The sequence below is a fragment of the Rhineura floridana genome, chromosome 1, assembly GCF_030035675.1.
Source record: "Rhineura floridana isolate rRhiFlo1 chromosome 1, rRhiFlo1.hap2, whole genome shotgun sequence".
In the NCBI taxonomy this organism is placed as follows: Eukaryota; Metazoa; Chordata; class Lepidosauria; order Squamata; family Rhineuridae; genus Rhineura; species Rhineura floridana.
The window spans coordinates 212,033,879-212,058,063 of NC_084480.1; the positions used below are offsets into that span (position 1 = coordinate 212,033,879).

General features: G+C 43.3%; 1 protein-coding gene across 4 annotated transcripts in view; it reads left to right on the forward strand.

The window, feature by feature from the left end:
• GCNT2 (glucosaminyl (N-acetyl) transferase 2 (I blood group)) overlaps positions 1-17,413 on the forward strand; it is a 120,902-nt gene extending 103,489 nt beyond the window's left edge. For all 4 annotated transcript variants that reach the window (XM_061591795.1, XM_061591815.1, XM_061591808.1 and 1 more), the window contains 2 exons: positions 12,991-13,083; positions 15,737-17,413. In XM_061591795.1, the coding sequence (XP_061447779.1) occupies positions 12,991-13,083; positions 15,737-15,927 (284 nt within the window). In that variant the 3' untranslated portion in view covers positions 15,928-17,413. The remainder of the gene's footprint in view (positions 1-12,990; positions 13,084-15,736) is intronic.
• The last annotated feature ends 6,772 nt before the right edge of the window (positions 17,414-24,185 follow it).

Below are 24,185 nucleotides of genomic sequence, written 5' to 3' on the forward strand. Positions count from 1 at the left end.
GGGCCAGTCACTGCCTCTCAGACTCAGAGGAAGGCAATAGTAAACCACCTGTCTGAATACTGCTTACCATGAAGACCCTATCTGGGATCAACTTGAAGGCAGTCCATTTCCATTTTGCATCACCCTAAGCTTGTGAGAAAGAATGACCTTGTCACTTCAGATGGACCTAGGAACACCCTATTTTAGGTAAGATTTCTATTTTAATTTCCAGAGAATCTTTTTTTGAATGGTATGCTCCAAGCAACTGTGGTTGATACAATGTATAATGTTTAATGATGTCACTAGGGCCCACCCCGTGATGTCACTAGTGACTGGAGGTCTCCGCAGCGTCACTCTTCCCTCATGCTCTGTGTTGGGAGGCACGAGGGAGGAGGTTGTGGAGTGCCGGAGAGAGAAAAAATGGACGGAGAAGGCAGCAGCAGAATGGAGGGTAAGAGAGCTGTGGTGAGTGAGGATGGTGTGTGTGCGTGTGCACGTGTGCCCCGTGTGTCCTGCCGTCCCCCCACTGCTCATACCCCCGCAGCTCCTGCCATCCCCACCGCGTGTCCTGCTCCCGCCCCTGCCACCGCACGCCCCTCCGCCGCCGCCGCGCCGCACTTCCTCTTGGAGCCGCTGCCGCCGTTCCCCTTCTTTCTCAGGAAGGCTGAGGAGGGCGCCCTGGGGCACCAGCCTTCATGCCGTCTCCCCTCGTGGTGCGCGGCAACTACTTTCTGCTGCCGCCGAAACACGCGCCTCGAACAACCCAAGCCGGCTGTGCCTTGTCCTGCTGCAGCTCCCAGGCATGTAGAGCTGTGTAACGCTCCTCTGCAGAGTCTCTTTTGCCGGCCGAGCAAATAGCAGGCGACGGCAATGCTTTCCCTCCACTCCCCAGCTCGCCCAGTCACAGCTCCCCACGGCGGCTTGCCTCACGGCTGCTGTGCCAGAGTGTGCCTTTCTCTCTTCTCAGGTGAGGGAACACATGCAGACAGCCACCCCCCCGCAGTCTCCGCCGCAAGGCAGGTGGTCGGTCTGTGGGTGTGCCAAGGAGTCCGCTTCATCCTAGTTCTTGTACACCCCTGTTCACAGATGGATTTTTTTTTTTACTGATGTGGGTGGGTGGCTCTGTGTGTGTGGAAGCGGAATCATATTCTTTTAGTGACACAACTTGACCCAAGTTGACCTTTGTTGATAAGGAAGGCAGACTTTTAATCAGGGTATGTGTGTTTGTATGTTGGATGTTACATACACATGTGTGTCTGTGTGTGAATAGATGTAAGTTCCTAAAGTCCACTGATTTCAATAGGTCTACCTGAGTGTCATCAGCATTGGGTATCATCCATACACACACCCATGAACTGGGCAAATACCTTCTAAAGACACTCAAGTGGCTTCCATTCTTGTTGGCAAATTCCATGACTTGACAAATTGGGGAACATGTAATATGAGGATTTTCTGCATTTACCTTTTCATGTGTCTGCTTTGAAAGCTAAGATCAAGAGTGTTCCCCCACATTTTCTGGTTCCAACACAACACCCGCATTCATCAGTAAGATCAGCTTGATGATGTTGTGAAGAATTTTGTGCACTTGGCCAGTTAGCTGTTTGAATAGTTATGCTCAGGCTGCAATCCTAAACACACTTACTAGGAAGTAAGACCCACTGGAGAAAACAAGACTGATTTCCCAGGTTTGCGTAGTTAGGCTGAATCTTATATACAGGATTGGACTCAGTGGGATTTATATCTGAGTAGCATGCACAGGATTGTGCTGTCAAAACTCTTGTCACTCCCAAAAGCTAAAAAGACTTTTGTAATGCATGACAAAGCAAGTCTGTGTATGAAGCCAGAATCTCTGTCTGAAGACTCAAGCTATCAACAAACTCCCACCCACTCAACAAAGTCATCTTCAATATGCCCAATAGGTTGTTTCAGTCCCAAACTAGAATTTTGTTCATGGGCATAGCTCCTGGCTCCATCTCCAGAGAGTTTTGGCTGGACCAAAATGGGAAAAGCAAGGGTGCCACTTTAGATAACAGTTCCAGAGGTCTTTAAAATATACAGCAAGCTTATCCTGTAATAGCTTTAAAAACATTTTCAGTGATCTCACAAACGATTCCCATTCAGGCAGTGACCAGACCCCAGGCTTACTTTCAGTTCAGGTTGTTGCATCATGTGATCTCAGACCATGCCCTGAGACTGGTCAGAAATACATTTTTAAAGATGTAAGTCATAAGGAAAGAATATAGGGAAAGATCAGTGTGTACATGATGTGTCAATGTTTCCAAAGCAAGTTGTAACTATTTCAAACCTCCCTGAGTTTCTAGTGATTGTCTGTTTTCCCTCTATAAGCTAATGATTAGGTTTCTTAAAACAGTTTTTCAAACTACTTTCCAAATGAGTTATATGCATTGATTTGTAAATCACCAAATCTTGTTCTTGAAAAAATATATTGTTCATTCTTTCACAGTCATCTGAGATTTATACTGTCTTCCACAGATGTTCAAATATAGTTGCTAACAGTTTAGATATTTCTACTGCCTGTGCCTTCAGCACCCTGAGGTGTAAGTCATTAGCACCTGCTGTCTTAAAATCATTAAGATTAGTTCTGCTTTGTTTCTACCCTTACCTGCACCTCTTTCCCTTCAACTACCATGACTAGCATTTTTGCGAAGCTAGAGACAAACCCCCGCACTGCTGCCTGGATCTAAGATGCTATTCAGCAAGAGAACTTTGAGCTTAAGTCTATTCTCTGCTAAATAAAATTAGTATTTCATAGGAGAAACTCATTCCACGCCCTCCTCATATGGAGGTTTTATTATGGGAAACTGCAGCTGAAGACCTTGTGACAATGTTAATTTGACAATAAGATGTATTGATTTCTCACTTCTGTTCAGACTTGTAGGAATCTATTGACTAAAAAAAATCACTTCAAGTGAATGAGCATCTGTCAAAAGAAAGCAAGCAAGCTTCAGAAAATTCTTTGTGGAACTGTTACTGAAAGATTGGTACAACACACACATTTTGCATACCACGGACTGCAAAAAAGACAAATAATTGGGTGTTTGAATAAATTAAACCAGAACTGTCACTAGAAGCTAAAATGGTGAAACTGAGGTTATCATACTTTGGACACATAATGAGAAGACATGTTTCACTAAAAAAGACAATAATGCTGGGGAAAACAGAAGGGAGTAGAAAAAGAGGAAGGCCAAACAAGAGATGGATTGATTCCATAAAGGAAGCCACAGACCTGAACTTACAAGATCTGAACAGGGTGGTTCATGACAGATGCTCTTGGAGGTCACTGATTCATAGGGTCGCCATAAGTCATAATTGACTTTAAGGCACATAATAACAACAACAAAGCTTGCTTCCAAGAGATAACTTTTCTTGCTGTCCCAACAACCAGCTCTTGAAGCCATAATTCTTAGATAAAACTCCTGGCTAGGCTTGCCTGCCTTTACCTGTGATGCTCTGCCTGACTTCCTTCCCTTACAGACTGATATGCTTAGGGAAGCTTATCTGTCCTTCCTCCTTCCACCCTTTCCCCCTCTTCTCTTCTTCGACTGTCTGAGAGACAGGAGACACCTTTGTCTCTGCTCTCTCCCTCTTTGGGGTAACAGCCCACTGGATCAACCCAACTACCCTGAAATGTGAGGTCGGGGTGGGGGGATGTAAGATTCTGTTATGCCATTCTGTTAATCTTATGGATAATTTTTTTTATTCTACTATCCCCTGTGTGTGTGTGTGTGTGTGTGTTTATTTTTAATATTGTTTTAGGCTACTTAGATGTGCAGCAGCCAAGGCCAGCACTTAGTAGGAGTTTTTTTTTAAAAAAGTAACTGAAATGTAACTGTAGTGATTACGTTTGAGAAAAAGTAAAGTAATCAGTTACTTTCAGAGCAATTGCAATTGTAACGGTAATCACTACTTTTTTGGGCCAAGTAATTGTAACTGTAATTTATTACTTTTTAAAAGTAATCTTCCAAGCTCTGGTCATGGCACTGCAGTTGTTGCCTAGATTTCTGTGGGCATAGTTGCATCTGAGGCTGTGGTTTTTTTTAAAGGAAAAAAACCAATAATAATCCAGTGGCCGTTTTCAATAAAACACCGTCTTTATTACATATGGAATTGTTTGATCTTGCAATCCAACAGCATTACAATTTAAAATTAAGTCTTTTAAATAAAGATGCTTTCATAAAGCTCTTTTTTCAAATTGAATAGTGATGGGGAAGAAGGCTTTTTAAGTTAATAATCACAGGTACAATAAAAATGACCTATTGGAGCAACTCCTATAATTAAATTTCAAAAATTGTTTACAGACTGTTGTGCTTGACTCTCCCAAAAACAACCCTTTTGAGGCAGGTCAATATTGTTCCCATTTTGCAGATACGCGACTTGAAGTTAATAAAACTGAACTTGGTGGCAGCCCTTTAGTCAGTCTGGCATAGGGTGCCCCTTCAACCCAGGCAGGCCTGTGCAGAGGCCACATCTTTGCCTGAGATAAGTGTGACGTCCTTCCCTGGTTCTCCCTGTCAGGTTCCCACCTGCTTGTGGCTACTGCCTTTCACTAGGCACCACCAGGGATACCACCAGTCCGGACCGTCCTTTATATGGTTTCTCACTCCACTCTAGCACAGATCTCACTAGATCCCCCTGCTAGGCAGCACCACCAGTCACGTCCTATAACCAATACTCCCAGAGACTTTGCCTGAGTCTCTCTCTAGCTGGTTACTTTTGTGACTGCGTGCTTATGCTGTTCCCAACCCCCTTGTATCTTTATAGATAACGCATACAACTCTGGGTTGCTCTGGATACTTGAATTGTTATTATTCCTCCCTTCACCGCTGCCACCATTAGATACTGTTTCTGTTCAGCCTTGGTAATTACCTTGCCCTCCCTTCTGGTATGTATATCCCCCAGCCAAGGATCACGCCTTTGGTAAACCAAATAAGTATTTATTAAATATCAGAAATAACAAGATTAGTTTTAGAATGTTTCACAAGCGTATGGTTTCATCTATTCCTGTTTTGTACTTGACTTATTATTAATCAGAACTCCAACTCCCTCTTTCTCCACACTCCTGACCTCCACCCTCAAACACCTCTTTCTCCACACTCCCAACATCCACCACCAAACACCTTCTTCTCCACCCTACTAACATCCACCTCGATTCAACTGTCATTCTTCCATTTATACTCCCAGCCATTCAAACGCTCAGCCAATCATCCAGCATTCTACTGCTCATGTACTCCCCCCTCCTCTTTCACTCCACTTACCATATGTCTTCTATATAAACAGCACTTACCATATTTACACTATAAGCAGGAACATCACAATAAGCATTTTGCTTAAAGAGACATTGCTTAGTTTCTATACTCTTTGGAAGCCACACCTTGTTATCCCATCAGTGTCAGGGTGGACTTATTTTATGTGGCACCCTCAATGTGCTTGGGAGTTTTACAGGACAGGTCCCTTTCCCAAGGAGTTTACAATTTAAAACTGGAGTGGGAAAACAAAGGAAAGCGGCGGCATGTATAAAGGGGGGAAATATGTGGTCAGTACAGTTACATGTACAGGTGTACTTAGGGTTGGCTTACAGCAGCCTTCACCCACCTGGTGCCTTCCAGATGTGTTGGACTACAACTCCCATCAGCCAGCTGGAGGGTACCTGGTGGGCGAAGTCTGGCTTACAGGCTTAGTAGTAGTAGGCAGGAAATGGGGTTCTGCAGGGTTGTGCCAAAGGCTTTACGGAGAGGGGCCGTGTAAAGGAAGTGAGTTGAACATCATACAGGAGTTCTGGGAAGCAGCTCCAGGTGGGGGGGGGAGATGCAGCCATTTCTAGGAGCATGAGAACTGGGTGCTGGAGCAAGAGAAGCCGTGGAAAGAGGCAGCTGATAGTAGACACGCTGAAGGCTACTCTGTCCCTTCATATGGTCTATGGGCAAGTGCCAATCCCAAACATGCCTGTGGACACCAAGGAAGCTCTGCTTCACGCCGTTGCCTTTCACAAATCTGCAGAGTCGCTTTCTGACTTAAGAATTGTCTCGGTTTGTCACATCCAGACTTGAAAGGGGTGTGTGAGGGCAGGCAGCTTGTGTTTAACTTGTAGTCAAGGCAGAAGATTTGGCTGTTCCTGCGACAGACTTTGGGCCTCGCAAGGCCTCCACTCCCTTTGTACGAACTTGCTGTCAAATTAACATCAAGCACTTGGGGCTGCACTTTGAACCAAATCAATCATTTATTATTACGGTGGAAGACCAACACTATAAAATATTAAAACAATAAAATGATAAAACATATCAATATTATACAGAGAAGGAATCAAACAGCAGCCGCTTGAGATAATATGGCACTAATATTGTTGAATAAATATTCCCAGCCTTGTTGGGCCTGTGTGAAAAGCTTCCAAAACCCTCTTCTAATCCAGGCTGCCTTTTCCTCCAGCATAAAGAAGTGGGGCCGAGAGCAAGAGCTGAAATGGTTCTGAAAGAAAAGCCTTCTAACCTGCAAAGCACAGTGGGGCAGAAGAGGCTGCCCCTGTGCATTTGATGAGCAGCTTGAAGGGAGGAACCCAGGATGGCCTTCCCTACCTGGGGCTGTGTTGGACTACAACTTCTGGACTTGCTGAGAATTGTAGTCCAAAGCTGCTGCAGAGCATAAGGAGTCAGGAAGGCTGCCGTAGGCTTCATCCCTCTTCTGTGTTCAATCCACACAGGCTTCTTGTGATCTCGGGACTCTGCTGTTCATGGTTAGGGCTAGTCCTTCTGTTTTCTTGTTGTTACCCGATCCTGCTTGGCGCTGGGTGGCTGGAGGGAGTGGCACCTTTTGCCCTTGAGTGGAAGGAGGCTGCAGACTTAACCCTGTCGGATCAGGTGAGGGGAACCTTTGGGCCCTCCAGATGTTGCTGAACTCTACTCCCATCATCCCTAGCCACTGGCCCTGCTTGCTGGGGCTGATGGGAACTGGAGTTCAGCCACAGTTGGAGGGCCAAAGGTTCCCCACTCCTGCTGTAGATACCTCCTCATGGTACTGGTGTCAGAACCCTTTGAGTCCCTTTGCAGTCGCCCTTTGTTGCTGTTAAGTGCCTTCACGTCGATTACGACTTATGGCGACCCTATGAATCAGTGACCTCCAAGAGCATCTGTCATGAACCACCCTGTTCAGATCTTGTAAATTCAGGTCTGTGGCTTCCTTTATGGAATCAATCCATCTCTTGTTTGGCCTTCCTCTTTTTCTACTCCCTTCTGTTCTTCCCAGCATGATTGTCTTTTCAAGTGAATCACGTCTTCTCATTATGTGTCCAAAGTAGGATAACCTCAGTTTCATCATTTTAGCTTCTAGTGACAGTTCTGGTTTAATTTGTTCTAACACCCAATTATTGGTCTTTTTTGCAGTCCATGGTATGTGCAAAGCTGTCCTCCAACACCACATTTCAAATGAATTGAAATTGCTCTCTCAAGTCCTTATGACTTGCTTTAAAAAAACAAAACAAGAAAACTTTTAACTTTTTAATACTTTTATTCCTACTTTTCATCAACCCTCCCCACAAAAATAATGATCAGCTTCTGTGTATAGCATTGCCTGCAGTCCAGGGGTAGCCATCGTGACGCCCTCCACACTGGACTACACTGCCATCATTCCTGATTATTGACCCGGCTGGCCCGGGGCTGATGGGATTTGTGCTCCAACAACATGTGGAGGGCACCACGTTGGCTACCCCTGGACTACACGCTCACCAGCAGCAACTCCCTTCACTTTTGCAGCCCTGCAGGAACCTCTGAGGACGGAACCTGGGATCCTCTGCATGCAAAGCAAGGACTCTGCCACTGAGGTACAGCTTCCCACGCGGCGGGGTAACCACGGAGTGGGAAAAAGCTCACTGCACCTGCAGAGGGTGGGCATTGCAAACTGAACGGGGAGCAGGAGAGAAATCCCACCTGTTTGCACGGTCTTGCTCACGATGTCTCGGATTAGCTACTTTGCATGAATAAATCCGGAGTAACCAACCCAGCTGTGCGCTCCGCCGCCTAGCCCCACCTACTCCCCTCGCAAGCCACATGGGCGGAGACAAGTGACGAGCGCGCCTATCTCAATGATGTGGTTTGCGCCTGGGCCACGCCCCCATTTCCCCGTGACTCGGAGCCAGCATAGACTTCAAAGTGTAGGGGAACAGAGGCCCCGACTTCTGGGTCTTTTAGGCTAGGGTTTTTTCTCCCTCTCTCAGGGTTGGAAATGCCAGCCCTGGAGAAAGCCCAGACTTTGGCGCAGCTGCGAGGGCTGAACTCTCCTGGGTTTGCACTCGGGAGTCGATGGAAGCAGGGGTGTCACTAGGGCGCCGCCGCCAACCTCCACGTGTTAGCGCGGGCAGGACAGCTCTCCGCCTGCCTGCCCCGCTTCCCGGCGGTGCCTGGGGGGGCAGCTTGCGGTGTCACCCCTGTCTCGGGGTGTCACCCGGTGCAGCCCGCACCTGCCGCACCACCCTAGTGATGACCCTGCAGGGCAGCTCTCTGCCTATCTGCCCCACTTCCCGGCGGTGCCTGGGGGGGCGGCTCGCAGTGTCACCCGCATCTCGGGGCATCACACGGTGAGGCCCGCACCTGCCGCACCACCCTAGTGATGCCTGGCATCCGTTTTCCTTCCCCAAGTGGGAAGGCACTTCATCATTTTTAATTTTTTTTAAAGAGGACAGAAGGATGTGGGGGCTTACTGGGAAACGTGGAAGCGATGGCAGCTTTTTGCTTGCTTGTTTGTTTTCTTGCTTAATTTTAATTGAAACTACAATGAAGAGCAAACTCATATGCATGTTACTTAGAAGTAAGCCTTGTGGAGTTCACCATGGACCTTATTCCCAGGTAAATGGGTATGGGGTTGCTGGTATACATCCAGTTTATTTATTTAATAATTTAAAACATTTCTATACAACTTAATCATTTGCATTTTTGCACGGTGTACATAAAAACGAGCCATATATGAAATAAAAAATAAAAACGTCATAAAACCAAACACTACCTTAAAATACCCACTGGAACAAGAAAGTCTTAGTCATGTGCCTGAAGTCCAACAAGGAGGGTGCCTGTCTAATCTCAACTGAAAGGGAGTTCCACAGGTTTGGGCCCGCTACACTGAACACACATCTTCTAGTCGTTACAAGCCATGCATCTGAGCAATGGGGGACCACCAACAGAGACTCCCCCCAAACAATTTCAGTGTTCAGCCTGGGAGATAAGGGATCTGGTGGCCCTTAAGATATCCTGGACCCAAGTTGTTAAGGGCCTTTTCAGTTACTACAAGAACCTTGAACCTGAGCTGATAACATGTGGGCAACCAGCGCAAGCTTTTAAGCACCAAGTTACATGCTGGCAGTAGTCTGTCCCCATCAACCATCTGGTTGCAGCATTTTGCATCAGCTGGAACTTCTGGATCAGGCACAAGTGTAGCTCCACATTGAGTGCATTGCAATAATCAAGCACTGAGGTTAGTAATAATTGAAGCCAGGCTATCCTTGTCCAAGAACGGCTGTAGTTGGTGCACCAGCCGTAGCTGATAAAAGGCACTTCTAGCCACTGAGGAGCTCCCCCAAATTATGTGCCTGCTCTTTCAGAGAGGGAGAACCTCCATCCAGAACAGGACACTGGAATCCCCTAGTCTCTCTGTCTTCTCAGGGTTCAAGCTCAGTTTACTAGCCCTCATCCATTCCACAACTGTGTCCAGACAATGTTCCAGACCATGTTCAGCCTCTCCTGATTCAGATGCTATGTAGAAAAGAGCTGTGTATCATCATCATACTGATTACACTTTGCCCCAAATCTCCCAATGGCTTCATATAGATGTTAAACAGCATTGGAGACAGGATTGTGCCTTGCAGCACACCATAGCACAAAGACCATGGGGTCAATCCCCCAATGTTATTATCTGGACATGGCCCTACAGGCAGGAATAGAACCACTTTTCATAATATAATCCAGTCAAGGCTTGGCCATGTTTTCTAAAAATAATGTGTAGTTGGTCCATGAGATTCTGGATTAAAGTTCTGCTGGGGAATAATGGCACTGACTATTCTGCAGAATAGTCTCCAGCGGACCTCAGGAGTGTCTCAGTTTGCACAAGATAAAACAGTGGGAGGTGAAATATATTCTAGCAGAATTCTAGGTGTGCTCTATGTTTTTAATTGACAGTGCCCACCTTGCCTTAAATGAAGTGGTTTAAACATTGCAGGCTGAAAACATGCATCCTCTTTTTTCCAACAGATAAGAGTCATTGCTGAAGTACCAACATATTGTAATGTCTGATTTTACATCAAACTGCAGTTTCAGATTCAACTATTAATGCACCCAAAATAGAAATAGAAGATAACCTCCATTTTGAACCACAAAAGGCTGTCTTCACCATCATATCACATTGACCAATAAAAAGGCTTTGAAATTAATAAAAATAAATTTGACACAGATTTCTAGGATGAATAATGAGAGAAATACAATTTTCTAGATTAGATTCTCTGTAGAAACATTAGTAACACAGGAAAGAAGCAAAGTAAGAACACCAACAAACATACAAAAATGTATTTCTCCATCTGTGGAGATGGCAGGTGTTGCCACCACTCACCATATGCTCAGAGGCACATGTTACTAAATTCTTCCAAGCTACACAGCAAGTGGATTGGACTGTGAAAGACCAACCCAAAAAGTGTTTTCATTTTGACGAATTTGTAGGGCAGTACAATATCTCAGAGAGGAGGTCAGGTCTCCTGCTCTCCTGGTGCATTCACTATAGCTGCCCAATTTCCCTGCTTTTTAAAGTTTGATAGAAATATCTGTGGGCTATAGGCATGTTCTTAAATTGCAAGGTTTTTTGCCTATTTGTGAATATATCAAAAGTTTAGCTTCCAAGTTTCAGGTTCAGGCTAAATGTAAAGGAGTGGATTGCTGCTACATCAGTTTATTCACAGTGGCTTTGGTCCAAGATAATTTAAGAAAGTTCACCAATGCTTTTTGCCCCCAGCAGCTTTCTATACTCCCCTCCAAAAGCCTCCTAACAATATGACGTGGAATGTAGTGGGCTGTCAAAGATAGAATTATCCAAAATCAGGCTTTGATCTTAAGTTAGCTTAATAAGTTTATAGAACAAAAATGTCTAGCATCTCCTTCTCCTCCTGCCCCTTGCACTCAATCCTACCTTATTCAGGAAACCCAGGGAAATGGAAATGGAAATGCCATGGAGTCTAGCCATGTGGGCCCAGCCAGTGCTCTGGTTTTTACTGTTTCTAGGCCTTCAAGCAAACAGGGGTTGAGGAAACCATGGCCCTCCAGATGTTGGTTGTTGGACTCCAACTTCCATTAACCACAATGCCCAGCATGGCCAGGGCCCAATGCTGCATTAAACCCAATGCAGGAATAACTAGCTGAGGGCAGTATTCCCAGGGCCTCCTCGAACCTGAATTTGGCCATACATATGACTTTGCTGTGATATCTAGTAAACTGATGGACCAGTAAATAACCTCAGGATTGTTTACGCTTCTTGCTTGAAAACTGCACTACAATAATAGTCTTCCAGTCTAAATGAGCTATTCCTCTTCCATTTATTGTGGTGAATAATGCCACAAGCCCCAGAAACCCACCAATTAAGATTTGTTGTAAATCATTCTGCTGGCAAATAAAATTTCCATCAGGGCCTTCAAGTTACTCAGCCGTTTAAACAAGATGTTCAGTTTCGTTAGGGAACAAAGAAAGCCAACTAAGAATAAGGACAGTTCACAATGCATTTCTGTGGCATTTGGAATCCTTGCTGCTGTTCAGTGTCCTTGCAACTTGCCAGGTATAGTTATTGCTATCATCTGATACTCAGTGTCAGGAAAACAGTCCATCCGCTTCTACCAAAGGAAGGAAATGGAATGATGGACTTAAGAGAAAGCTATATTTATTGAACATGGTTTGCAAATACAGGCTTGTTTTGGACTGTCATACTGATGCTACTATTATGATTGTAGATAATCTTATGTATGTCATCTTTACTGTTAATACTAGTGCTTATTGAACAATGAGCTGTGGAGGATATTAACTTTACTCCAGAGATGGACAAAAAAAGCACATCAGAATCTGCTGGTAGAATTTTGTGTAATTTGTCGTACATAGCCAGAGCTTCCTAACTCCCAGTTGTTTAATAATAGCAAGAAAGTCTGCACGTCTTTTTAAAAAATTGTTTTTCAGCTGTAATATATTGGTATTGCTTTCCTTTTACCATGACTTAATGCAGCCCTGCAGGATATTTTTAAAAGTTTATGCTTAGATTCCCAGATCAGCAGTAACTCGTGATATATGTGCATCTGCAATATCTGGGCTACAGTAAGTAAGGCTCCCCTGCCCCTAAAACACCATTTTGCATTGGACTCTGCCCCCAGCTGCTATTTTGCACTGGCTGTGATTGGTGGATCAAAGGGTTGTAGTAAAAATAAAGTAGAACACCCCTGCTAACAATTTACCCCTGCTGTACTCCATTCATGCCTGTATGCAGTACTTAACATGAATCAGCATTTGGTTCTGTTGAACCTCAGCATTTCTTCTAAAAGTTGGCATTGGGCCCTGGAACACAAACATTCCCAAGCACAGCATTCACTGGTACGTATCGTAATGTAAGCAGCACGTGCAGGCTGGCCGGAGATGATATTTCCTCTATGTTCATTCTCGTGCATGGACATTCAACTCTGACTGCAGGGTTCACAGGTCGACAGGAAAATCATGCCTCCCTTTGTGATGCAGAAACTATTTGTACAGCTGGAGATTTTGGAAATAGCTTTCTGAGAGAAATGTTGTTGTTTTTTAACATGTGCTGACTTAGGCAAAATCCGAAGATTTCAAATGAAGTCCATTCCCTTTGAAGAAACTGAGATGAATGAGGCTCTCCCAACAGAAGGACCCAGCAGTGTTCACCTTTTCAATAGTTCATCTCACATTTTAAGAACAAGGGTGTGCCTTCCCATGACTTGTCTTTCTCTTTTGTTCTCTCTTCAACTAACAGGTGTCCCTGGCTCCATGCCAGATGCTAGATGGGAAGGTGACCTGAGAGCTGTGAAGTGGAGCAATGACGAAAAGAATCATGGAGGATGTCATGGTAAAGTGCACCTAGTTTTGACATTTTGTTTCAATCAAGCATTGAAAGCTTGACTTTTCCCATTGTATCATGTGACCTTTTTCCTGGACCTGTTTTCCCTTCAGTTTCAAAAGGGTTCAGAAATCTACTTGTTGCATTTCAGAATCTACAATGTATAGTATTGCCCTGGTCCCATCTCTTTTCCTGGCAATCTCCATTCCAAAATGGGATTGGACAGGTGTTAAACATTGGGTGATACCCAACTAACTCATTCCATAAGCAGGATTACTGCTTGCGCAAGAGAATTTTTCCCCTCGCCATGCGTGCGCCCTGCATCCTCCCCCCCAAATCTGCTTCAGAGGGTTGGAGTAACCCTTAGAACAGACTTAGGTAGCGAGTGATAGGAGGGGGGAGGAAGTACCATTGCCTAAGCAGTAACCCTTTCACTGGCAAAAGAAGTTAGCTGGATGCCTCCTAACAATCTGAATCACCAACTTTCCAATTTAAAACGCAAGGAGAAAGCCGAATTATCCTTTCCCCCCCAATGATTGTTGTAGGACCTATGGCATAGCACAAAAGGAGGACCATCCAGCTTCTTGCATCTCCCCACCCCCGGCTCTAGTGGTAGGGGTGCTTTTTCTGAATGTGTGTGGTGAGTGTGAGGATTGTCTGCATGTGTGTGATTCCCTGTATGTGTGTGCAATTGTGTGTGTGTGCAGGTGAGTGAGTGTGAGTTAGGGTGGGGCATCCACACCCATGTTGACTGTGCCTGCTTTTGCTTTGGCCATGCCCATGGTTGGCATGCAATCCTCAGAGGACTGGCTGAGACTAAAGCAAACTTGCAAGTGAGGGGAAAGTTCTGCTGAGTCCTTACAGCGTGAGCCACAGTTTTAACATTGACACCAATCACTTTTGCTTGTGAGCCAGGAAGAGAGAGGTAAATCTCCCCCACTGGCATGGGTAACATATGCCAGCACGATGGAGGAGGAAGCAGGCGGTGGAGCGGAAACAGAATTTGTGGCAGTGTTCAAGTAAGCCCAGCCAGCCCCTCTGCCTTCAAGCTGGCTTTTTCCCTGCCCAACCACATGTACCTGCATGAGAAATCAATTTTTAAAAATGAGGAGATAATTGATGCAAGCGAAGAAGGTAAGAAAAACTCTTAGCAGTTTCAAAGAGAGTGAAAAAGGCCGCTATTAACATATTAGAAAACTCAATAAATGAAAGATAGCATCTAAATAAGTTGAATCAATCTCCTTGTTAACTGAGAAACAGCCATTCTGTCCAAAATAATTGTTAACATACAGAAAGTTAGAAAGATAAGATCCAGTTAGCAAAAGGGCCATTCAAATTTCTATTAAATTACTCTCACTCGCTCCCTCCCTCCCCTACCCCCGGCTGCAGTGTTATGCACACTTACCTGAGTGTAAGTCCTGTTATTATTACTATTTTCATTTATGAATCGTTTCCCATAAAATGTCCCAATTAACAAGAACATCAACAATAAAAGCACATATAAAAACCATTTCAAGGCCAATGCACTTAAAGCCTGGGATAAAAAAAATCTCTACTAGTTGAAAAAAGAAGGTCTTCAGTGGGACTTACTTTGAGTAGACCTAATAGGAATGCTCGCCCAGCCACCGCTCACTCTCTTGCACATGAGCTCACAAGCACCCATCCCTGCTACCCTGGTTGTATCTGCTAGGTGAAAGACAACCCCTCAGAGTTGGGGCAGGAAAGAAAAGGAGAAGGGAGGGGGAGGCAAAAGGAAAACACAGGAGGAAGGAATAGGAGCAAGAAATAGAAAGATACATGAGCAGAAAACTATGGTAAGAAAAGAAATTGGGAGATACTGATAAAATGGCAAAGATAAGAAGGAATGCAAAAAGCGGGCTGTGTGTGGAGAAGACATACAAAATTAAGGCTTTGAAGTGTAGTCACATTAATGCTGACCGAGGTTAGAGGAAGTGACAAGAAGGCTCCTGGCAGGGGCAGCAGCCAGAATTTCATGGCAAGGGAAGGGCCCGCCACTACCTGCCTCCTCCAATGGTGTCTCCATGCATGTGGGGTTGGAACCACCAACCAGCATGGAGGAAAAGGCACAGCGTGGGGATGCTGTAACACTGGAAGCAATCACATCAGTTTGCTGGGCTGTGATGAGGGCAATCTCCTATTTTTTCTTTCCGGGGAGGGGAGGCTCTTTTGTTTATTTCCCTTTAGTTTTGTGTGTGCGGCTCATCTAGCAGTGTAACATGCATCTAAAGAAAAGCAAAATGGGATGTGGGTTTTGCCACACCGCACAGACAGCCCTCTTGCAACACAGCTCGAGTTATCATGTGAGTCTAGGAAATAGCTCCCATTGGTGCTAGATTAAGACTAACATGAATGCTCCTCTCCATTTTTTAAGTAATATGTTAAAACATCTACACACATACGTGTGCATATTACATTGCAGGGGTTATGGGCTGGACTATATTAAGGAAAAGGACAGGGATGGAAAGCTAAGCTTATATTCTGCCTCCTCTGTGTACTCATTTAAGAGCAAATCTCATAGAAATCAGAAGGATTTCTTTTTTCACGATAGGACTGGGCTGGAAACATATGCATTTTGGGCTCTTCGTATCTTCTCCATAAAATGTTTTTTTTCCTGATGATTTTCTTTTTTATTCTTTGGCAGGTCATTATGTCAGAGGAATTTGTATTTATGGAACTGGTGACCTGAAGTGGTTGCTGAATGCAAAAAGCCTTTTTGCTAACAAATTTGAACTCAGAACATACCCACCAACTGTGGAATGCCTGGAACTGAACATTCGGGAGAGAGCATTGAATCAAAGTGAGATACCAGTGGAACCAAGTTGGTACCTTTAGGGAAAAATATGGTTTACTTTTTATGTTGGTGAACAAAAACAATAATGGAGAATCAGCATTCTGGAAGGACCATTTCACCTTGAAGCTGTGCTTCTTTAGGATATTCAGTACGGGTAGTTTTTATAATATCTTGAACACCTTTGCACTAAGGGAGATATAAGAATTCAGGGCGATCTGTATATTGAGTTTTCTTGATATTTTTAAGAATTGCATCCCATTTTGGAGCAGGGTTATCCATCCCCACCTGTAAAAGTGCACGGGTATTATTTGTTAATACTTTGGGAACTGGCTCTGATTCACTCAAAGAAAGACAGTGAATTCGGAGAGAAAGATGGTGAACTCGGATGTCAAGTTGGTTGAGCAAGATCTTGACCTTCGTTAGTCAGGCCTTGCTGTGTGATAATTCAGATCCATGGATTAAAATTGACTACATCTCATCAGAAGATCTCTTGATGGAACTTCATCTTCACCTTTGGACTCAAAGCGCTAGTTGGACAACTCATATCAGCTTCTACCATCCTGCACGTAAGCATTGTGTTTGATACAGAATAGACCACAGCAAGCAATTCAGAAACTGAATTCATGGACCTTCAAGGTTCTCTCACTATCTGTTGTGGACGGAGAAAGGCCGCAACATGCTATCTGAGATTTATCTCCCCTGTTTAAACAATGGAAAGTATCACATGTATGGCTAGGTAGTGTGGGAAATCTGAATCACAGTCCAAGAGATTAAGTAGGAGAGTGAAACAGAGACTCTGGTGGTGGTGGGATGCTTCTATTGAACCAGGTGCATGTTTGCACTTGCCACATTTGGCTTGGCTGTTTAATGATTCTAGAAATGAAGAAAAGAGGGTACATCAATGGTGCCCAGTACGTAGTTAATTAGGGCCCAACTTTTTTTGTGGAAAGAGAATCTTCCCTGGGATCGATGAGACCAGTTTCTTCATTGGAACTGAGCTTAAGCAGGCTTGCACAGCATCTGATAAAGTGAAGCAGGAAGGTCATTTCCATTCTTCTTTCAAAAATGTTTCTGCACAGTTTAAATCTCCATCTCCTATGATTTGGAAACAGAAAAGGTGATAACAAGATGTGCTTCAAAATCTTGAGGAGGAAAAAGAAATATCCCAGAGTAATTTATCTCCAGATTTTACCATTTTGAAGGCCATTTTTAGAACTTTTATTGGGGGGGGGAGGAGGAGAGAGAGAGAAGCTGGAGTTCTGCACAGAAAGATTTTATCAATGCACAGTGTTCACCAGATCTCCTGAATGCATGACAACTGTATGTTTAAAAATGCAAGTTGATGGATTTGTTAATAAAACATGCGTATTTACAGCTCACGATACATTTCTAGCAAAGCTCTTGCTGTAAAACATATTCCCTATGTCTCAGATATGGTCTGTATACTGCTGTACTTTTAACTGAATTGGAAGCATCATTTTTCCCACTGAGGAAGCACATTTGCACATACCAAGGATGGAAGGCTATTCACTGTATTTTTTTAATTAATAAAGTTGAATGATTTCTTGTTATATTAATTTTAGAAGCAACACTCACCACGCTTACCACCAGGGATTGGCTTTACTTCAGAATTGCATTAAGGTTGCCAGCTTTAGTACCTAGCACTGTGAACAACAATGCAGTTGCAGACCTGCTAATTTCTATCAACCAGATTGCTTTTAAATGCAGAGGAGCAGACTCTGCTGTTTTTCCTGATCACTTGGCAACCCTAGATTGCTGCATCAGTTAGTTATGGCAACCTGGTTCAATTATAGTAATAACACAGGAAAGGACCTGCTACCTCTATAATAGGGACTGTGCCACTTGCTACAAAATAAAAGAGTGTGCACCAAAAGCACTGGATGAGTTCAAGCTGCCACACTTGCCATCAGGTGCGTCACTCTTGGGAGTTACGGGGGGGAGGCGGAGGGAGGTCAGTGGGGTACAAATGTGTTTGCATCAGGGCAACCTTCCTGCTGCCTCTTTCCTGGAAAGCAACAGTGACCCACCTGCTGGGAAGGTGCCATAGTGGCTGCAGCCCACCCAACGAACCACTTCTGTGTAGATGCCAGAAAATCCCAATGTTCTAAATGTTTAATTATTTTTGAATATTTAAACAGAGCATACCAGTTAGAACAGGGCTCACCAATGTTTTTGAGCCAATTGGCGCATTTGGAATGGTGAGAAAGAGCAAGTGCCAGTGTTTATGCGGTGAAAAGTTTTGCTTCTTCATATCTGCTAGGGTGACTGGGGGAGCTGGGAAAGAGGACACAGCTCTTGCACATTTCACAGTTGTGTAGAGGAAAGGATTTCAGCAGGTATAGCTTTAAGTTCCTTAACATAAGAAGAGTCCTGCTGGATCAGCCCAAAGGTCCATCTTGTCCAGCATTCTGTTCTGAGTAGCCAACCAGATGCCTATGGGACACCTGCAAGCAGGATGTGGCGCAACTGCCCTCTCCCCACTTGTGATTCCCAGAAACTGCTTACTCCCAACAGTGGAGGCAGAACGTAGCCATTGTACCTAGTAGTCACTGACAGCCTTATCCTTCATGGTCTTATGTAATCATATTTGAAAGCCATCTGAGTTGGTGATCATCCCTTCTCGAGCAAAGTCCATTGTTTAACTATCCACTGTGTGAAGAAGTTCTTTTGCCTGTCTTGCCTTCCAATATTCAGCTTCATTGGATGCTTCCAGGACCCTCAGTGGCGCAGAATGGTAAGCGGCGGTAACGCAGCCAAAGCTCTGCTCACGGCCGGAGTTCGATTCCAACGGAAGGAGGAAGTCAGCTCTCCGGTAAAAGGGGTCGAGGTCCACTCAGCCTTCCATCCATCCGTGGTTGGTAAAATGAGTACCTGGCATATGCTGGGGGGTAAAGAAAGGCCGGGGAAGGAACTGGCAATCCCACCCCATATATACGGTCTGCATAGTAAATGTCACAAGACGGCACCCTAAGAGTCGGAAACTACTCACACTATAAGTGCGGGGACACCTTTACCTTTTGGATGCTTCCAGATCCTAGTATTATGAGAGGGAGAAAGACACTTTGCCCTACCCACTTTCTTATTATTGGATATCCTTTTTGCCTATGCAGAAATTATAGAAACAAGCTCGCATGGAAAATATGTTCTGCAGTTGGTAATTGCATTTTCAAACAGTGAACAGCTGCTCAAGTTCAGGTCTCCACCTTTCATTTTTAACTGTGCTACAATGCCATTTTAACAGTAACTTGATGCAAACAATTACGCAGGAAAAGCTGATTCCCTACTTTTTTTTTTTTATCGTGCTGGGTGAAGCTTCACCTCTGAATTTCTGTTGTGAAAAGTGAAAGAGCTAAGTAGCTGTAATGTGCTAGAATGGCCTGGCCACATCCTGTAGAATAGTTTTGTCAATATTTTTTACCTATATTTTCATCTCTACCATTGCTAAAAAGGTGGAGGAAAGAACAGCAGCAATTGCATCTCCTATTTCATCCATGAGATAAATCAGGTGTGGGGAACCCTTGGCTCTCCAGATGTTGCCAAACTACAACTCCCATCAGGTCCAGCAAGCATAGCCAATGTTCTTATGATCCATATGGAACATTTACATCCTGATGAGTATTGGCAACTTTAATCGTTTGCTAGACTGTGGAGAAGAGAGAAATGGGATTCAAAGCAATCCCAGACCTCACTTTCCCCATGCTGCCAGCTTTGGGAGTATTGATTGCCTGCTGACTTTGGAAAGGGTGATGAGAAAAAAGGAACAAATCAGTCTATTCATTAGAAGGAAATGTGCATTCTTAATAGAAGAAGGCATTTCACAATGTGTAGCAAAACAAGAAATTGCTCTTTCTACGTGACTGTTAAAGGTGTAGGAGCCCTTGTCCTCTTTTTCACCTGTAAAAGCACCAAGAACAGACAGAGTTATTCCTTTGCTAAGTGCTGTGTACTTATCATAAGAACACTAAACATTGTTGCCAGGCTGCAGACCTGAGAATGGGTTTTTAAATACGCTGAATGTACAAATGAAATGGAGATAGCTGCAGCTGCTTCCTCCACCCTTTTATTAAAATGTAGGGTCCAGAACATATGGTCCAGAATTTGATCCTTGGCAAAACCTGTCAAGAGGGTGTGGCCAGTCCATTCTAGCACATTGGAGCAACTTTTGGACCTTTTTCTTTCAACTGCAGAAATTTAGAGGTGAATCTTTTCCCAGCATGGTTTTAAAAAAAAAACTATGGAAACAGCTTCAACTTTCTAATTTGTGTTCATCAAGCTGCTGTTGCTGTTGTTGTTATTTTTAAAAATAAAGCCTGGTGACCTGAACTGAAGCAGCTCTCAACCATCTGAAAATAAGATTATCAATTGCAGAACCTATTTTTCACACTGGCTTGTTAGTCCTATAATTTCTGCCTAGGTGAAACTAAGATTATCAACTACAGGAAGTATTTTCCACATTGGTTGTTCCTCTTAATTTCTGCCTAGGTAAAAAGGATATCTGATAACAAGGAAATTTAAAGTAGAGGCACCAGTACTGTTTTTCTTATCATGCATCTTCTGTACACTAAAAGGTTTATGTGATTATAGCTAAGCCTGTATTTCCCCCCGGCAATATTAAAATCAAGGTCATATTTTACTGAAATTTGTAAACTGCTCTGGGAGCCTTGGGGGGGGGTTAATGTTGTGATAAAAATTATTTAAATTACTAAATTAACCATTATCCACAGTTATATCCTAAACTAGTTTAGTTAGAAGTAAAAAAACATTAAAAACCCTCAATTCAGCAAGGCTTTCCTCCAAGTGAGCAGGTTTAGGATTGCAGGTTGAATCTGTGCAAGTTCCTCAGAAGTAAGCCCCAGTTTGTTCTATGGAAATTACTTCCAAGTTAGCATGTTTAGGATTGCAGCTTTAGGGTGCAATCCAACTGCTGAGGGGAGTTAAATATGGCAGACCTCCAGCAGATCTGGCAGGGTCATGGCTCAGCTGGACTATGCCAGCATAAGTCCCTCATCCCAGCTCAGCTGCCTCTATGAAGATTTTGATTTGTACACTTAAGAAGTTGATTTAAAAAGAAGGAAAGAATTCAAGAAAAGCAGTACACAAATGTTGAGTTTTACTGCATATGGGTGTGTGTGTGTGTGTGGGTGTGTGTACATGGACCACTCTAAAAAGGCTGTATAGGAAAACTCAAAGTAGAAAAGAGAAAAATTACTAAAAAAGGGCAATTAACACAAAATTGACTTCTTTATAAGCAACAATGTGATTAATGCTCCTTTTTTCTTTCTTTTGTTGTGTGTTATGTATTGTTTTATACTGTTCCAATATTTGTATGGCAAACAGGAAATAAAATGTAAAAAAAAAGAAAGAAAAGACCCCATTATCAACGGTTCAGGAGCTCTGCCATCTTTTCATCTGCCCACTTTTCTCATGTCAACAGAGATTTATTTATTTATTTATTTTATTGTATACTGCCCCATAGCCGAAGCTCTCTGGGTGGTTTACTACAATTAAAAACAAATATACAAATTTTAAAACACATGCTAAAATGCCTGGGAGAAGAGGAAAGTCTTGACCTGGCACCGAAAAGGTAACAGTGTTGGTGCCAGGCACACCTCTTCAAAAAGATCATTGCATAATTTGAGGGCCACCACTGAGAAGGCCCTCTCCCTTGTTGCTTTTATTGACTTGACAGCTTAAATGCTGTTTCTTTCAGGCTTTCAAATCCTTAGTGAATCCCTGCCATTTGCATCTGTTGCATTATTTGCCGTTTGGGTAAAGATTTCTGTCTCAGTCTCAGTTTCTGGCTTTTTTTAAATGGCTGTTTGCCTGACTATGACTATTAATACACTAAACAAATATTGAGAAGTTCTTGCCTCATTCTCCTTTGTGAAACTTTCCTGTTAACATAGTTCAGAATATGTGGGGTGAGTGAGGTGTAGCTGCATTTCCATATGTCAAATCATTTAAATATCTGCAAAATGCAATGTTTCCCAATGATTATTCTCCAAATAAACCTATAAAGCCCAAGAGGTTTATCCTATTGTGACCCTATTTGTAGATTCTTCAGAGCACAAAAGATCCACTTTGTTTTGGATTACTGGGTATGTTTCTGTGATTGCAGAAGTGTACATAATAAGACACTCATCAGATGCCTCAGATATCAAATGCTTTTCACTCACAGCTTCAGGTTGTATCCAGCTAAGTTCCATTTAAATGAATGAACTTAAGTTAGTCATGCCCATTAGTGTTAATACATTGACACTAAATATAACAAATAATAGATGCAACCATTTCATTACATTCTGTTGTTGGTACCTAGAAAAAGGAATTTATTTTCCATCCTTTGTTTCTTAAGGGGTTTTTCTGGCAGGGGGGAGGGTTAAGTGTAAAGAATTTTTTACACCTTTTAAAAAGTATACAAATTTAAGGAAAAGTATTAGTAAGGACAAAGCAGACAACTCTGTTATCTTGCTTTGAGAATCTGTCAAAGAATCAATAGATCATATGAACTGTTAATTAACCCCCTCACCCAAAAAATACATTGACGTTTCCTCCCAAAGCCCCTTCACCAATTTCCTTGGAAGGACTTTAGGGACGTTCCTATGAAAACTCCTCACACATTGGTGGAGGGAGCCAATCATGAATCCCCCTCACATGGAGGATCTCTAAGCACATGGAGGATATCTACATACACACATGTCAAACATGCAGAGGTGTGGCCACCAGCAGTGCAGCTAGCAGGGCTGGCATATATGACCCTGCACCCTGTATTCCATTCACACGGGAGGAGGTCACTTGAATCTCCTTTGGTGACACGAGTTCAGTGGACAGGATGACCAGCGATAAAGGAGGACATGGCTCCTGTTCTTTTAACACAAATCAAATCACTCTGAGGGCCACTTCTATATTTTTTCTTCATCACAAAGGTCACTTTACTACAAGAACTATAGAAAAGCTGCTCTGAGCTCCTTGGAGGAGGAGCAGGAAAGAAGAGGAAATAAATATCAATTTACTTTAAAAAAACAGAACAAAAAAGTATATGAAGCAATCCTAACTAGCAGTAAAGCTAGAGTGGATAAACAGGGTTTAAAATATGATATCTTTTCCTATAAAGTATATGTGTACACTGAACTATTTTTCTTTTCCTTCTCAAGCCATAGCCTCAAGCCTGATAAGCTGTTGGAACAATGGGTGTTGGCTTCTCTGTTTTTGCATCATGGCTGGGAGATAAATGACTTGTTTAAATGATTCACAAAATAATAAAAAACACATTGTCAGACTATACCTACTGGAAGGCAATTATGTCAAATAAAGTTACATGGAATGCCTTCAGATATTGTGTACTTAATAGTGTACTGGAACTACAGTCTCTCAGTGCTATCTGTTGCTGAGTGCAACAGAACAGGTTGTTTTAAAATTGTTTTTAATGACATATTTTAAAATTGTAACCCATCCTGGTTGCAATCATGGGAATTTTGGGTGAAGGGCATGTAGTAAATGATGATTATATAATATATATAATAACTAAACTTTGAATCATTGTTCTCTGAATTTTCTTGAAGATGGACCAGCAGGATTCAAAACGTGTTGGCTCAGTAAATCTCTCTCTCTCTCTCTTTTTTTGCATTTGTTTCCAGTTCCTTTTTTGAGGTTCCCACTTTTAATGGGCTTTTAGCAACACCATTTCTACAGGTGTTAGCAGCAGGTTGAGCTCCATGCTGGGCAGGGCCAATGTCAGCACTCAGAATGTTTGGACAACTACCAGAGCCCCAGCCAACATCCTGCTTGACACGTGCCGAAGGCTCCCCCTTTAAAAGGGTCCTTCCACTACCCTGAGCAGCGCTGGGCAGCTGAGTCTACTCTGAGTGTACTCCAGCTACACTGCCCCTTCTTCAACTGGGCCATCTACCACCAGCTGCCCTGTGGAAAGGAACAGCAAGTGCTGATCCCTGCTCCTGTGGGGATGGCTGTTTTGTTTTGGTGTTTTTGTTTTTTTTAGTGAAGCCACACTGCAGTTTGAAGACATTGCAAACCACCTTGAGCAGTCTTATCAGAAGGTGGGTTATCCCTACTAAATTAGAGGTGACCCTCCAGATGACATTGGACTGCAACTCCCATCATCCCTGACCATTGACCATGCTATCTGGGGCTGATGGGAGAGTCCAACAATAATAGGAAGGCCACAGGTTTCCCACCCCTATATAATAACAACAACAACAACAATAATAATATCCTGCCTTTCCTTCCAAAGGCAGCCCATCCAGTGATTATATAAAACAAT